Below are 16596 nucleotides of genomic sequence, written 5' to 3' on the forward strand. Positions count from 1 at the left end.
CAGCTTGTCCAGATTTATATTTTAAGTTCTTTCACAATTTTTTAAAAGGGATTTTGCTCCCATTAACATTTATAAAGGTCTTTCCAAAAAGGGAATAAGCAGGTTCAAGAGTAGTACCACCAAATTCCTAATGTAGGAGCTGGGAAATGCATCTGACCATCAACAAACAAGTGAAACCGACTATATACAAAGTGCTGCAGAATGCCCAAAGTAAACTGAAAACTTGTCTATCTCTATCTAACATTTCAGTTGTAGTAACCTTAGCTGTTGCTAGGTCATTCCCCTCGCACTGCCCCTTCCCCCCACCAAGACTTTAGGTTTTAAAGTCTCCTCATGATTTCCACTATAGTTACGTTCAACCTTTTGTTAAAGAACAATTCTTTTAAATAAGATGTTTTTGATCTCTTGGATGGCAGCTTCAGACAGGATTCACTGTAATCTCAATAACTGTGTCCTAGTCCTGAAAACAAACCCTCATGACTGCTCTCAGAGGCAGATCCGATCATCCTGATTTGCTCTGTTCTGATATATTCAAACCAGCAGTTGCATTTCCTAGGGCAAGTCTACACTACTGTGCTACTTGGGTGCATCTGGTGAACAGACGCTATACGGATGGGAGAGCACTCTCTCATCAGCATAATTACTCCACCCCTGCGAGAGGCGGAAGCTGTGCCAGTGGGAGACAGTCTGCTACAGATACAGAACGGTACAGACACCTCTTGAAGTCGATGTAACTTATGTCACTCAGGGGATGTCGTTTTCACACCCCGAGCGACATAAGTTACATCGACTTATGCAGTAGTGTAAATCAGCCACCAGAAGGAAGCCTGGCAGATTAAGAGAACTAGGTTGTAGGAAATAGTTGTAGGAAATGAAATTCAAGTACAAGTTTGCATTTTTTCTGAAAATTAGTATGTTGGATAGCAAGGTATGGACCTCTGGAAATAGAGAATGAAATTAGTTTATTTCAGGAAAGCACACGTTGCACCACTCATTTGTTCACTGTGAAAGTTAGTGGAGCTTCCATGTGAACTAATGATAATTTGCAGTCTTAGCACCTTTTATCAGAGGATCTCCAAACACTTTTCAAGCATTCAGTCTCAGACCTTGAGAGACAAGCAGCTGAGGTACAGTGGGGACGTGACTCATCCAAGGCCACAGAGTGAGTCAGTGGCATAGATGTGAACACAACTTACTTTTTCAGTAGCAACCTCCTGGACAGTGCGTTGCATTCTGGCCACTTGGACAGCTTCTTATACATCGCCATACACTTATTCTCTCGACTCTGGAGCTCACTAGTCAACTTCTCTAAATCAGAAACAGTTGTGAATTTATTTCAACCATCATTTTTCTTTAACACCTTTCAGAACAAAGTATTTTATCCTATACAGGATGGAAAAGAGAAAACATATTCTTCTCTGAGACTGGAGGGCCAGGACTTAAGTCCCGGACCAATGCCAAAAAGCACTGCTAAACCAAGAGGTCAGTAACAGATTTAAGGTCCTGTATCTTGCAGGTCAACGGTGCTAGAAATTAGTGCTTTGTTATTGAAAAGCTGGGAGTCCTAACATTTAATCATTTTTAAGGCCTGGTACCTCAACTAGCTGCATCAGCACTAGAAACTCTTTGCTGGATCAGCACATATTTTCCAACTGAGGAAAGTGCTGAACCTGTGATTAGAAAGAAAACATTTTATGCCTAATTATTGGCCAACATATGACATAAGGAGGGACTGAAATTCTATTAAAACAATCTTCTCAACAACACAACTACCCTCCTTTTTCTGTTAGCGGTATAGGCTCAGAAGCTGCTGGGCCCATGGTGCAAAACCTTCACTTGAAAAGTACATAGGACTGGGTGCAGAACTGTAGAGTCTGACTGGAACCTTAATATTCTGACTGCTCTTAAGCTACAAATTCACTTTTGTGGCAGAAAAATAAAACTCTAAAATCGTCCAGGAGAAAGGGGCATAATGCCATCACTAGCAGCACTGATTTTAAGATGTAGTTGTGAGCTGACATGATGGGATTTTGTGTTGTAAAGTAGCAACATGTTGTACAAAGGGCAATTATCAGATTAATGTAACTGATAATCTGACAACTGCCCTTCGTACAACGTTGCTACTTTCACACGGATAATAGAATGGATGCTGCGAACACTCTTGAGTGCAGCAGTACCACAAGCAGTCTGATGAACCCAGTGCGAAAATCTGCAGAATTGGGCTCAACGTGTGCTATTGGTATGAGTTCAGTTAATTTACACCTATCTTTAAACGAGCACGTGTGTAGATCAATTAAATCCCCATAATACAAGTTCCCGGCAAAAGCAGGAAAACCCAGTCAAACCTCCACACAGCTGGGGTTGTTAATTGACCGAATGCGTTGAAAGATAAATTACCTCCTAGTTTTCCTCTAACAACATCCAAGGCTTCCTGATACTTCTCCAAACGTTCCAGGATCATGTAGTAAAGTTCAACCTTAGAACAAAGATTTGGATACACTGACATTTGGAAGTAAAACAAGTGAAAAGTGTCTGGAAATAAAAACAGCTTGTGTTTCTGTCATTAGGAAGAGGAGAAAGTCAATGCTGCCTGTAAAATGTCTAACAGCCACCAGAAAGGAAAATTCATGAATTTAATTTAATGCCCTCTAATCCCAAAGGATCCCCTGGGCTTTACAAACACTACAAAGGAATCACTTCATCTAGCAATGAACTCTTCACAATTGCACACCACCTACAACCTCTGCCCTCACTTCCTTCCACACCCTTTCATTCCTTAGGCTCCTCTATATCCTCTCTCACCACACTGCTCCCTTTGTCTTCCTCCTCTTGCTCCCTGCTTCACACCTTATTTCACGCTGACGCTTGCAGCAGTCTCCTACTTTCTGTACACCAAGCACCTTCTCCTTTCTCAATATCGCTTCTCAAAACTCCTTTGGGTCATGGGGCCTCCTGTGCTTATAAATGCATTGCTGATATTCCCCCTCCCCCTCTTTGCATCTACATTGCTGTCCTGTTCAACTAATTCCAGCTTTCAGTTCTGATTTTTACTCACGTTCATCACGTTATTGGTTACTTTTGCACCTTGTGACTTCCCAGAAAATTGTTACATAGGTTGACTTGAATTATAACCGCAGAAATCTGTTTAATTAGCAATGAAAATCTATTTTCTGAACAAATGTGAACATTGAAATTTCTTTTGTCTCCCATGTTTTCCGCACTGTGTGTAACCACACAAGAAAAGCTGCTGACCATACTACTTTGTTTGACCAAGAGGAGAAGCCCAGAGAGCACGGACAGGATGCGTACCAGGAGGAAAAGTGACCAGGACATGTATTTCACTGACAGTCCCTTTAAAAGAATCTGACCGTTTTATGATTTCTCAAAGTCAGCTTTTGAAAAGCTACTATTGCGATTGTCTCAACAGCTACTGTTTTTGGTTTAAACTGAAAAGCAGAATCCCTGGCTGCAATGTATTTTTATTAAGTTTGTGAGTTCTTCTGAGACAGGGAAGTTGTTTTCTATCTTAGGGATTCTTAAACATCCATAGAGTGGATCACACTTTAACAGATTGTCTCACAGACCATGTCCTCTCTAGTCATGTCTGCATAGGCCACCTTCCTTCGCACTAGCAATCATGTAACATCCCTGTGGCAACGACAGCAATGGATTCCCTTGAACTGGAATATTAGGAAAGTAATATTTGGAGCTGTTTTTATTGTGAGTTACCAGCTGGAAACGGAGAGCCTACATTGGCCAGCCAGCTCCTCATGGATCACCAGCAAGCCTTCTACTTTGTGTACTTAATAATAAAAAATTTAACAGAGCACTATAATGGGAACCAGACTCAGTATTAGGTATGCTATAAAAGTCATTAAGCTATATTGTTAGCATAACATAAAGCTCATACAATCTATTAACGATGCTCAAATCAAACAGAAAACATTTGCAACTCTTACTTCAGCCTCAGCTTCAATTTTATCCTCTTTCACCATTTTTTCCACCATTCTTTCAGCTAGGGGCAAAAACATTGTTTTGGAGAGGTTTTCATCTTGTGCTGAAATAGACTAGGGGAGAGAGAAGAATTACTGGAGCAATTTATCAGCCTTTCGTATTGTCCAACTCAAAATTAATTTTTTCATCAGGTGGAAAACATGACACACGCACAACCCATGAAATACCCATCAGGGCTACCGTCAGCTACATGCATGGACACAGCGTTTTGTAAAACATGCTGCTGGGGAAGCAACTGATGGTACAATGAAGTGCTCACTCGTTCCAACTTGAGTCTCAGAACAACGTAACAGACAACATGTTATCAATCCAAAAAAAAAAATTAATTCATTTATTCTACAATCAAATTATTTTGAAGTATACAATTATTATTTCCATGGGGTTTTTTTTTGCCTGACTAAGGCTATATCTATACTAGCATTTCTGTCGTCAGGGGTGTGAACCTTCCCTCCCTCCTGACTGAAATAAATTTCACTGACAAAAGTGCCGGTGTGGACAGTGCTATGTCGGTGGGAGTCGCTTTCCCGCCAACACAGCTACCGCCGCTCGCTGGGGGTGGTTTAATTATGCTGGCTGGAAAGCTCTCCCCTGTTGGCATACACACAGGAGACTTTACAGTGGTACTGCTGGAGCAGTACCACCGTAAGGCCCACAGCATAGGCATACCCTAAAGGAGGTCTGTTAGGAAGTTTGATTAACGCTCAAGTCTGTTATCTGTATTAGTCCAAAACGGCATACTTTGATTTTTATTGTTGCGTGGATCTTGACATCTAAGAGACAAGCAATACCAGGTAAGTTTCTGGACCACACAGAAAATACAGATTTGAGGAGAGCTCAGTGTTTACACTGACTTTATACAGAAATAGTAGCACCCTACAGTGCTAGCAGGCAGCCAGCCAGCTTACTTAAGAAAGCTATTGGGTATTTTCATAATGTGAAAACACCCAGAACATCTCAATGTTAACATTACAGCCACTATTAAGTCTTTAATTCAATCAAAATGGTGTATTCACCTGCATAATTAGGCTCATCACAGACCAAAAGTAGTAAGGGTTTTTGGGGACAATCTTATAAAGTGCCATTCCAGCCTGAAAAATATAAGACATGTATCCATCATTTCAAAAATGCTTCAATTTATAAGCTGCATTATAGAAAGTGAAAGAGTGATGACACCAGTGACAAACAATTCCTGAGGATTAGTGACCACATAAGAATTTATTAACCCCAACTGGATATAGTCCCTAGGAAACACCCTCCACCGAGATCTATCTTGGTCGTGATACAGTTTCTCTCCCTCCATCTGCTGCGGTTTCTTTTTTAAAGTGTATTATAGCTTCAGCTGGCCTGGAAAGGCATTTCTAGAAGAATGATTATTTGAAGAGTCTATAGCTTTAGATACAGGGTGCACGTGCGTGCACACACACACTACCTATTTCTGCAGATTAAGGGAAGTTTTCAGCTCTGGTCTACATCTTTGCACATGTTCAATTGTATACATACAACCAAGCCCACACTGTGAATGTAAACACCTGCACATGAACATTTTTAACTTGCACATGCATGTGTTCAGATTTTGAAGGCATGTGGCACAAGAGACAGCTGAAGAGATGCCCAGTTGAAAATATGGCCCTAAATATCAACATACAGCCAAGTCTTCAGTCACTTAATTTAGAATGGAAGTTATTCTTATTCACACATCCCTCACACAAGCATTATGTCTCTATATAAATGAAGACTGAACTTTCCTACATTTACTTCCGAGTTTTTAAATTGCTAAGAAATTACATATACACACAGAATATAATATTTTACATTAGCTAATCTACTTTTACAAGAAACACACTCTACTCCTTGTTCATTTCTGCAAACTGTTTCTTGTCTGTTTTCAGAATAAATGAGACTTTTTCAGGCCTTTCATTTAAAGTTTGACAGGATGCAACAAAAGATGGTTTATTTTCACCCTCCATTCAGTCAATCTCTGTCTGAAGTCTGCATCCCTTTGAGTCCTTAGGTGCAGTAGTAGATACCCATTCAAAAACACCCTATATTTGCCATTTATGAGCATTATTAATCTAGATAATCTAATCAGATAGATGTTTGTACAATGGTCTGAACAGAATATTTAGCATTTATGTGACATTTTGTATCTATATAAGACTGGGTATTTTCCATTCATTATTCCGACTAAGAGTACAATTATTAGAAGGTTAAATGCCTGAATTTTAGATTTCATATACAGCTCGTAAAGTAGTATTATATACTAGCCTAGAGTAAACAACGAGGTTTCTTACTGAAGGATGTTTGCATCACAGCAAATCTATGCAAAAAGCATTTTTTTTTTTTTTTTTTTAAATTCTGGTCAGAATTCTACACAATCAATGTAGCTGTCAGAGCAGCAAAAAAGGACTTCGCTTAATTCAGCCATAAATAAAGCACACTTCACCTATAGACCAATTCTTCATTTTCTAGACCTTTTACCTTTATCACTGCTAATCTGGGAGAGCAACACACTTCATTTTTAGATGGCCTGACATTATTAGAGATCTCAGGATCCTACTGATTTTGAACCCTGAAATGTAAATGCATGCTTATGCCAGTTTCTTTTGAAATCAACAAGTTCTTTAAATGGAACACACACAGAGGGCTGTCTAGAATTATATATAAAGAGTATCCTATATAAAAATGATGGCAGTAACTGATTTTTTTTGTAAAACCCAAAATAAAAATGACATGCATAATCATTTTTAACATAAGCAGGCATGAAGCAAATTAATTCTGTGTTCCATTTATCAGTATAAATATAATCCTTATTTAAGACATTAAATAGAAGTCAAGGCCGATCAAGAATTATTTGAAGCCTCTATCTGAGCAAACAAAAAAAATCCATTAAAACAAGCAAAATTTTAAGATTAGATTAATATCCAACTCACAACTATCACAGCATATCTAAAAAGTTCTCTTTCTGCACAAGTGCAATATCATGTATTGCATGATACATTGCAAGTCAGACTACAATCTAGCCTTTTTTAAGATGCAAAAATTGTAAATCTAAAATTGTTTTGATATTCAGATGCAGGTATGTCAAACAAGAATAAACCAGATCTCTCTGTATTGGTATTTAGCACTTTGCAGGCATATATATTTCCCTCCTATTAATAAAGCTGTAACTTGGTGAGATACATATATCAGTGCAATGTCACAGATTGCTAGAGACTGGTGTAGTTGGCTGTTCCGAGACTTCAGTCTTGCTGCTTGCTGACATGGGTCAAGTGGGTAACAACCACAGTCGTAGCAAATTTAGGGATTAGCAAACCAGATATATTCCTTGGTGTTGTGGTCAAATCTACAGCTATTTTTAAATTAATATTGAAAGTACTTAGTACAATAAGAACTATTTTTAAGTAGCAGTCTAAATTAACCTACCAATTCAGGACAGATCTCAGATGAGACACAATGATTTTACAATGATATTGCAGATTTAAGCCTTTTATGAAGAGTCATTTGATAAAAAGTTAATCATTCTCTAAAGCACCATATATACCAATGATTCAGGCCCGATCGAATTAAGCCACTTACAGCTGGGCCACACAGAGATTAATCACCATTGTTCAACTCTATTTTTTGGTTGCGGAGATAGGGTCTTTGTACAGAGATTCAAGTCACCTTAACACAGTGGGAAGAGAGAGCCTGGAATCAATTTGCCTGCTTCCCTGTGCGTTTTTATACATAAAAGAGGGAGTGTGTGTACGCTTTGAAAAGAGACTTCCATTTATAGGCATTCTCCAGGCACCTAATTTGGGAAGAATGAAAAACAAAACTAACAGGCATGAGATTGTCTTGCCAACTGAAAACCAAGATGCATGTAAAGAAAAAACAACTAAGCTTTTCTTCTATCAAAATACAAGCTGCACAGTCTAACTCTACACTGGTTCCTAGAGATAAGAGTGCAGGCAAAAAAAAAAAGGAAAGAAAATTTAAGTTTGTACGTTATTTGAAACTGTTGCCCTCAGGAGCTCTCAGTAAGGCTAAATATTCCTGCCTAATACACTCCCTTATGTGTAAGCTTAGTATTCTCTGATATAGGTATCAATAGGAAGCTAATATGCCAAGGTGGCCAACCAACATACTGCATCAGTACAGACTACAGTTCATAAAGTTAACCTTCTCTTTTTGAGGGGAACGGAAGCAATTGTCTTTTATGTAAAAAACAGAAATTTGTAGTGGTTCTCTCTAACCAGCCCTGTATCAAATATTTAATCATGACGTAGCAATTTAGCATTGATTCAGCTCAGCTTTCTAGAAAATTAAATATAATTTTAAAACGTGCTGGTCACTAGTACAGTATGATACAGAAAAGAGCCTTAAGGAAATGTTAGATTGATTAGTTACTTTGTTTCATGGGCAACCATCAACTGGACGAAAAACAAAACAAAAATCACACTTCTGTCTAAGAACTTTGCCACCACTATTGTTAAATGTGACACCTACAATTACTATAACTGAAATGGGTGAAGGTACCTGTTGCATTTTCTTGTATTCCCCGACCCTGGCATAGGCCATGAAGAGATGAGAATGATACTCCTCACTGTTGGGAACCTTCTTTACAGCTGCCTCGTAAAGTTTTGTTACCAACTCCGCTAAACCAAAAACAGATGTTTCAGTTCAGACACATTTGGAATATAAAGTTATAAAGCAACTATCTCAAGATAACATCTGGGATACTGTGCACAGTAATTCAATTACACTCAACACCTATAGGAACTGGTCTATCTCCCCCAGCACCCCAAGCCCCACAAACACACAGTAGGCAAGAAAGAGAATTATTTTAAAAAAAGTTTGTGTAAACATAAATAAAAAAAGATTAAAACGTTCAGAAACGTACTGAATGCTTTCAGGTACATCATGTATTGGGGTTAAAAAACTTTAAAATTCACCCATTTTGGGGCATTACACCAATTCAAGATTTGTACTTGGGTCACGTGGAGACTGTCTACTTTAAATAAATGATTTATTAAGACAGAATAATTTCTCAAGTTTAAATTGTTTTAAGGAAATTTCTCTAATGCAGCGGTTCTCAAACTTCATTGCACCACGACCCCCTTCTGACAACAAAAATTACTACACAATTCAGGATGGGGGACCAAAGCCTGAGCCCCGCCGCCCTGGGGGGGAGCACAAAACCGAAGGGCTTCAGCCCTGGCGGGGGGGGCCCTGTAACCTGAGCCCCGCCACCTAGGACTGAAAGCTCAGGCCCCAGGCAGAGGGGTTTGCAGGACACTTTGGCCCCAGGCCCCAGCAAGTTTAACACCAGCCCTGGCAACCCCATTAAAATGGGTCATGACCAACTTTGGGGTTCCAACATACAGTTTGAGAACCGCTGTCTAACGTATTAGGAGCGACTATGCTATACATTAAAAAGCCCTGATATTTCCCAAGTGACTTTCTTGCTTTCAATCTCCTTTAATAATTTAATACAAAGATAATAGGTTTATCTTGAAATAAATTAATACAGACCTATTATGATTGGATATTTAGGATACCTAGACACTATTTGTATTTGATTTTACCATCGCTCCTCCTCCTCGCACCCAAAAATTATTTGTACTTACTCACACAATCATTATTTAATGTCAGGTTTCAGAGTAGCAGCCGTGTTAGTCTGTATCTTAAATTTTTTTTATCTTTTCTTAAAAATTCAAATTATTCTTCACACAAAAGCACTATATACGTGCAAGGTTAATAAGGTTTAGTATGATTTTATATATTCTTGAATAATTAATTTCCATGTGTTCTACATTCAGTTCTATTTATGTTTATATTTTTCTGGTTTTTAAGTTGAGAATTGTAGAAATAAAGATTCAAAGGCAGATATGAAGAGGTTTCATATTATTACAATAAATGTGCTTTAAAAAAGCAAAGCCTAAGTACTGGAAATTAACTAGTAAAGGACACAAGAGGCTGCTATTTGTCAAGAAATGGCCCTGGGCAGTTACATCTCTTCATGAAAAAAAAAAAATAAAAAAATCAGTTTTTCAGTCTACAATCATTTTCTGCAATAAACCTGATGATGAACATTACTGACACATCCTCAGGATAGTGATAAGTTATCTCCTTGTGCTGCAGACTAACCAAACCACATATGGTTTCTCTTTCATAGCTTTGTTTACTGAATGACACAAGAAGTTAAGATTCAGATGAATTGTTTTCAAAAGAGTAACAGGAAAGGGAGAGGTCAGGATTTCCCCTCTAAGTCTGCAACACAACTTTTAAAGCCATTTTGAGGGGCTAAATTCCTTGATTGTGTCTATATACATTTTACATTGTCTGCTTCTTCGAAGTTCATATACAGTATTAGCCATTTATGATTTACATGATCCCTATTTAAAGTAACAACATCACATGGTTTCTGCTGGAATAAATTTGAATGAACTTGTTTGATATTATGACTAACATACAATGTTAAAATTACTCTAGACCCAATTTTCAATAATCGGAGCCTAACCAGAACATCTTGCGTTAAGATGATCAAATAGAAACTTGTATGTCAAAGGGGCATTTTTACGCAGTTCTGTGCCAAACTGGGCATCTGAATCCCATGTCTGAACCACCTATTAAAGTGCCTATGTTTGAAAACTGGACTTTGTACATTTCCCTTTCAATTTTGGACAATAATTCATTTTAAAGAAAGGCCCAAGGAAAGGTTACATAATTATGATCAAGAAGCTGAAATTTGCAGGAGAAAAGTAAAATAAAAAAACCCACGTCTATGCATTTCCCGGTAAAGGATAGTTAGTGCTTGCAAAGAGTTGTCATCTGTGGGTTCGAGTGCTGTTACTTCTTGTGCGAGAGCAAATGCTTCATCTTGTTTCCCAGTTCTCTGCAAGCCAATTGCCTTTAAAACCTATACATGTAATAAAAAAGCAGCTATTCAAAAAACATTGCCAACATCTACAGAAGAAAAACTTATTTTGAAACAAAGGATCGTTATTAGAGAAAAATCCACTCGCCCATGGTGAGAAAGGGACTTGTCTAAGTGAGTGCCATCAATTTCCGAAGAATTTAAGCTTCCATTTAATAAAATAAAATTTTATTAAAAAGGGGGTGGGGGGGCAGGTATATTTTCTTATAATTGTGAAGAAAATCTTCCAAATGTGAGTAGTGTAAAATTGTTGTTTTCAACCTATGTCTCAGATTTCTAATGGGGTCTGCACCTTCACTCGAAATTTTTAGGGGCCCTCTAATGAAAAAAGGTTGAAAACCACTGGTGCAAAATCATGCAGTGCTGCCTTCCTCAGTCTGTAGACTGCCAGTTTCAGTGCTTTTCCTGCTGCTCAATTCTCCCTAGCTGTAGCAGAATGAAAACCAACTAGTCTCACCAGTTTTCACTGCTGCTATTCAGAACTATGTGGTCAGAAGAGAAACTAACAATATTCACATCTTTTTCACTCTCCAGCAGCTTGGGAAAACTTTGACAAGTAGCAGCTGCATCAGTAGCCAAAAGCCTGGAAGAAGGCTAGAACAGGAGAAGCTCTGGTAACATCATAGCAGTCAAAGGGCAGAATTTTGCAGTTTAGAAAGTACATTTCTTAACACATTTTCAAACAAACATGATATTACAGGATTTAAAGTGTTCTAATAACCTTCTGAAATATTTTAAGAAACATTGTGGCCTCTGTAAAAAAAAATTTAAAAAATCACTAATTATTGGACGTTTGAATGGGACAGCAGAATTTCCCCAAATTTCAGAACTGTGTTCATTCAGTAAAATAATGTAATGAAGAGCACTCAGACTTACCTTAGCGCAGTGAAGATCTTTGTGTTTTTTTAGCAGTTTATCTGCCTGCTGGATTGCCATTTTATTATTGCCATTATCAAGATAATCTACATAAAAACACACAGTGATTACAACTGACAGCAAAGAAAAGATGGCTATCTATTCCCTAATCTCAAGGAGGGCGGAAGGTCTGTGCTGGAAGAGTGTTAATGAATGTTCAGTTCACAACTACTGAACTCCTGTTCAGTGACCATTTCCACAGTGCATCTTAGAACTATATCTCATTTGTTCCAGTTTCAGTCATCCCAACACAAAGTACAGTAAGAGACTCTTTTGGTCTTTCCTGATAAAAGCTCAGGATACATTATTATAATATGACAAGGCACAATGCGTTCAGAAACGAGCCTCTCTCCACAAAAGAGTAGGCTAACATCCTTTGCTCTAGTTACAAGTAGAAGTGAATTTGGTGGGCTAATAGGAGTCTTTCCATGGATTTAAGTGGCGGTGGATCAGACCTTAAAAGACATTTGCAATCTATCATTACAGTAAATGGAAAGACCTATTAGGTTATATGATCCATTCCTCAATCAGTGCAGGTTTAGACCCTACTAATATTCCATATGCTATGTTTAGTCAAGTTTTAAAGCACTCAAATAATGAGGCTTTCATTGGTGCTATGGAGACTATTCCACAATTAGTATTTATTATTTTCTATTACTGTAGCATGTAAGAGCCCATGGCCTGGTCTACACTACAGTTAGTTTGACGTAATGCAGCTTTCATCAACCTCAATCTGTAAGCGTCTACACTAAAATGTCGCTCCCACCAATTTAACTCACCCCCTAAACTGACTTAACTCCACCTCTGCGAGCGGTGTAGTGCTTAGGTCAATGTAGTTAGGTCCACGCAGTGTCAGTGTAGACACTGCATTGCTTACATCAACTGTTGCTGCCATTCAAAAGCCATCCCACAATGCCCCACACTGACAATTAAATCAGTGCAAGCGCTCCTGGTGAGGACATGCATCACCAGTTCAAGGAGCACAGTGTGGACGTGCATAAGTTATTTCGTTACTGTGGGTGGCTGTACGTCGTCATAACTTAGGTTGACTTAATTCTGTAGCGTAGACTTCTCCCAAGTCATGGAACAAGACTCCATTATTCTCATCTCTTAGGGTTTGTCTAACACTGCACAAAACCCTGGGTCAACGGACTCGGGTTCACGCTACACAGCTACAAATAGCAATGTAGACATTCCCGCTCAGGCTGGAGCCCAGGCTCTGAGGGAGAAGGGTCTCAGAGCCTGGGTTCCAGCCTGAGCAGGATCGTCTATACTCTTACTTTTCGTCTCATAGTGCAAACCCTGTGAACCTGAGTCAGTTGACCAGAGCTCTGTGACCTACTGCCACAGTGGATTTTTTTGCAGTGTAGACATACCTTTAGAAAAATGTTGGCTATACAGTTTAAATTTTTCTTTTCTCATTTTCATATCATTATTCTCAGTTCTACCTCCAATGGGATACAGTCAGATTGTTTGAAAATTACTGAAATCAGAATAAGAGATTAATTTGAGAAGAGAACAATAAACCGACTCAATCTTTACCCCACGTCAGACTTTTTGATATTCGTTAACCTGAACCTAGTGTAAAACAACCGGGATGTATCCAATGAGCCAAAAAACATAGGTGAAGTGTTCCTAATTTTCTTCTAAATTCCTGGTGAGGAGCTAACACTAGCTAATTGAAATTAAATTATACACTTTCTTGCTAGGACTGCATTTCTTATGAGGATGGATTCCACTGAGCTAAGGTGGTGACCTTTAGTAATTTCCTGCCACAGCCTACAAAATTCATATCCATATTACCGAGATTTACATTCAATGGCCTTTAACGTTTGCCTCTACGGTAGTATCTATGCTAAAGAACTGAACCACTGCTAAATGAACTGGGGGGATTGTATAGGTTAAGTGCACATTGTGCAGTGTGTCCATACTAACTAAAACAAATTTTTCAAGTATTTCAACTAACAGAGTAAAATGATATTATGACTTTATAAGAGGTGGCTGTTGTGAAAAGGATGCACAGCAACCTCTATCCTATGCCCTTCCAGGCTGGTGTTAGACCTTAAAGATTTGCCGAATACAGATGTTTAAAAAATTCTGAAATAGACCAAGCTGGTAACCTCACTATAACCACTATACATTTTTTGGTTCACAGATTTGTATTTCATGGTACACAAACTCACTCTCCTTCAGTATCCAGTTTGCACTGACTGTCTTGGTCTTGTTAAACTTATCTAGCCTGCACTGATAAGATCTCTGCTATAGGTAGCAGTGTAACACACAAGCCACGAGGGCTTTCTAAATAGTAGCAGAATAAGGACTATGTCTTGTCAACAATATGAACAAGTTTCTCAGGAACCAAAAGAACTGGCATCTTCCACTTATCACAAAAGAACTTCAACTAAAGAAAAATATTAAAGTACATATTATTAATAACAAGTCTATGGGTGGAGATTTTAAATGAATGGAAATGCAACATAATTAACCTCCTGATTAATGTACAATAAATTAGGATAAAAGATAGACATATCTGTCAAGGCATCCTGAGTAATCAAGTGCACAAGACAAACAGAAAAGTGATGTTACAAGCAAAGTAACTAGAACCTTCACCCCACACAAAATCTGTTTACTTTTTGGCCTTTAATGAAAGCCACACAACTATCTTTTTAAGAAGCCATGCTTCATTTATTAAGGACTATAAATACCAAATATTAAATACAACACATTAGGTTCCCAGTGATGCTTTCTAGAACCAACACTATGCACTCGCACATTGCATGTTTAAAAGGCATTTCACGCTCTCTGACAGCTCTTAGAGGCTGAAACACCAAAATACATCTTAGTTAAAATGTCAGTATATTTCAGTGTCTTCTGGCTTAATTTAGGTCAATTTTTTTTAAGTTACAGTTTTTCTAACAGTTAACATTTGAAATTTCTCCAGTTTAAGAAGTTACTTTGGAAATGTATCACTACATACAAAGCCAGCAATCGGAGCATGCCACAGAAAATTCAGGTTTCAGAGTAACAGCCGTGTTAGTCTGTATTCGCAAAAAGAAAAGGAGTACTTGTGGCACCAATTGGTTAGTCTCTAAGGTGCCACAAGTACTCCTTTTCTTTTTACAGAAAATTCAGAGAAACGTTCAGTTCATCACACTGAACCAAACTAGAGTGCTGCAATTACAATTTCTGTAAGGAATGTTTATTTTTCTTTAATATAATCATGTCAATTAAAATACTGTAAAGAATAAAAATTTAACACCCAGCAGAAGTAGCTATGGCCCCAATCCCATAAAGAGAACTGCATCCATTGACTTCACCAGAACTCAGCCTGGGATGCAGGGGTCTACCTGCAAAGTTTTCTTTGCGAGACAAGTAATTAAACCATGAATAGTGCACTTAAGAAAACAAGTTCATCCCTAACCAAATGCAATTCCCCTTGTGTTTCTAACCAGTGATTTATTTGCATATTGGAAGTCAAACACATTTTCTGCACTCTGTAAATTATCTGTTCTGGGATTCTAGAAGTTTAACATCCCAGCGTGGCACATGCACAAATATAGAGCAAAAATTTTCTACTACTTTCTTAAGCAGTGTGTCTCCTAATAAAGCTGGAGAAGAACTGCAAGCAATACTTAAAGATATTTTGGGGCAGACTTTTAAGACAGGAGGTTGCTGAACAAGACTACTCTCTTGTAAAGTTTCACCACTTTCTCTCTCTATTGATTTTTGTATAGCCATCACTATGATATCTAGGTGCCCCAATATTTCAATCAACAGCTTTAAAAAGTGTGTGGCTTCTCTCACCCCTTTTAGTTTAACAGATAACTGAGTTTCTAACTTAAAAATCAGTTTTGCCTGGGGAAGATTTGATGTTTGTTTGCAAAGGCAGATAGGGAAGGAAAGCTCAATTCTGCATTAAAAAATATGCATCCACTCTTACAAGTCTCTCAATCTTTTGTGCAAAGCAAAATAAACTGGGAACACAATTCTCTTAACCAGGAGGAAAAGAAATTAACATGGCAATTGTCCAAGAGTGTTTTGCATTAAGAAATTATACCATTCCCTTCTCTCCCCAAAAAAGAGAGAGAGAATTGGGAGGTTTCCAAGTGTGGGAATACAAGGAAGGAAGGATATCAAAGCTGCACAGCAAGTTAAAGCATGGGGTAATATATTTAGCAAAGGGTAATGCAACCTACAGAAAAATATACAGAAGTGGAATAGGCCAAATACATTCTCTAATGCTGGTGAGAAATTCATATTTAAAAACAGGGATCAGCTTTTGGATGGGGGACGCAGGAGAAAGAAATTATTTGTGGCACGGATGGGTCCAGCATTTAGTACACTGTGGGTGCTACTATCATGCAAATAATTAATAGCTTCCCCAGCTCCTAATTGTAGATATAAACTACATACTACCCTAACAGACTGCAAGCTAATTGGGGCAGGGACTCTCTTTACATTTTGCCTTGAACCGTACCAAACTTGGTGTTGAGGGCTAAACAGTAACATAGGGCCAAAGACCAACCGGGTAGAGGAAGAAAGGGCCAATCCCTCAGTTTCTCCCCATGTAAATAAAATCACTGACAATTTGCAATAATAGCTCCTTTAGTAATCCTTGGCTTAGCACTTCAAAATACCAGTAATGATTAATCACAGATTTGTAAGGGGTGAGGAGAAGCGGGAAAATTCTCTCCTTCCTAGCCAAAGCAGAGGGTCTACAGCAGTGCGGACCACCACCTGGAGTAGCA

General features: G+C 38.3%; 1 protein-coding gene across 2 annotated transcripts in view; it reads right to left on the reverse strand.

The window, feature by feature from the left end:
* Positions 1-16596, reverse strand: part of NAA25 (N-alpha-acetyltransferase 25, NatB auxiliary subunit) — a 45068-nt gene that overhangs the window by 27633 nt on the left and 839 nt on the right. For both annotated transcript variants that reach the window (XM_074972571.1, XM_074972570.1), the window contains exons 2-8: positions 11810-11895; positions 10777-10915; positions 8533-8651; positions 5028-5102; positions 3960-4067; positions 2398-2476; positions 1197-1308 (exon numbers count right to left, since the gene is read on the reverse strand). In XM_074972571.1, the coding sequence (XP_074828672.1) occupies positions 1197-1308; positions 2398-2476; positions 3960-4067; positions 5028-5102; positions 8533-8651; positions 10777-10915; positions 11810-11895 (718 nt within the window). The remainder of the gene's footprint in view (positions 1-1196; positions 1309-2397; positions 2477-3959; positions 4068-5027; positions 5103-8532; positions 8652-10776; positions 10916-11809; positions 11896-16596) is intronic.

The sequence above is a fragment of the Natator depressus genome, chromosome 15, assembly GCF_965152275.1.
Source record: "Natator depressus isolate rNatDep1 chromosome 15, rNatDep2.hap1, whole genome shotgun sequence".
Taxonomy (NCBI): Eukaryota; Metazoa; Chordata; order Testudines; family Cheloniidae; genus Natator; species Natator depressus.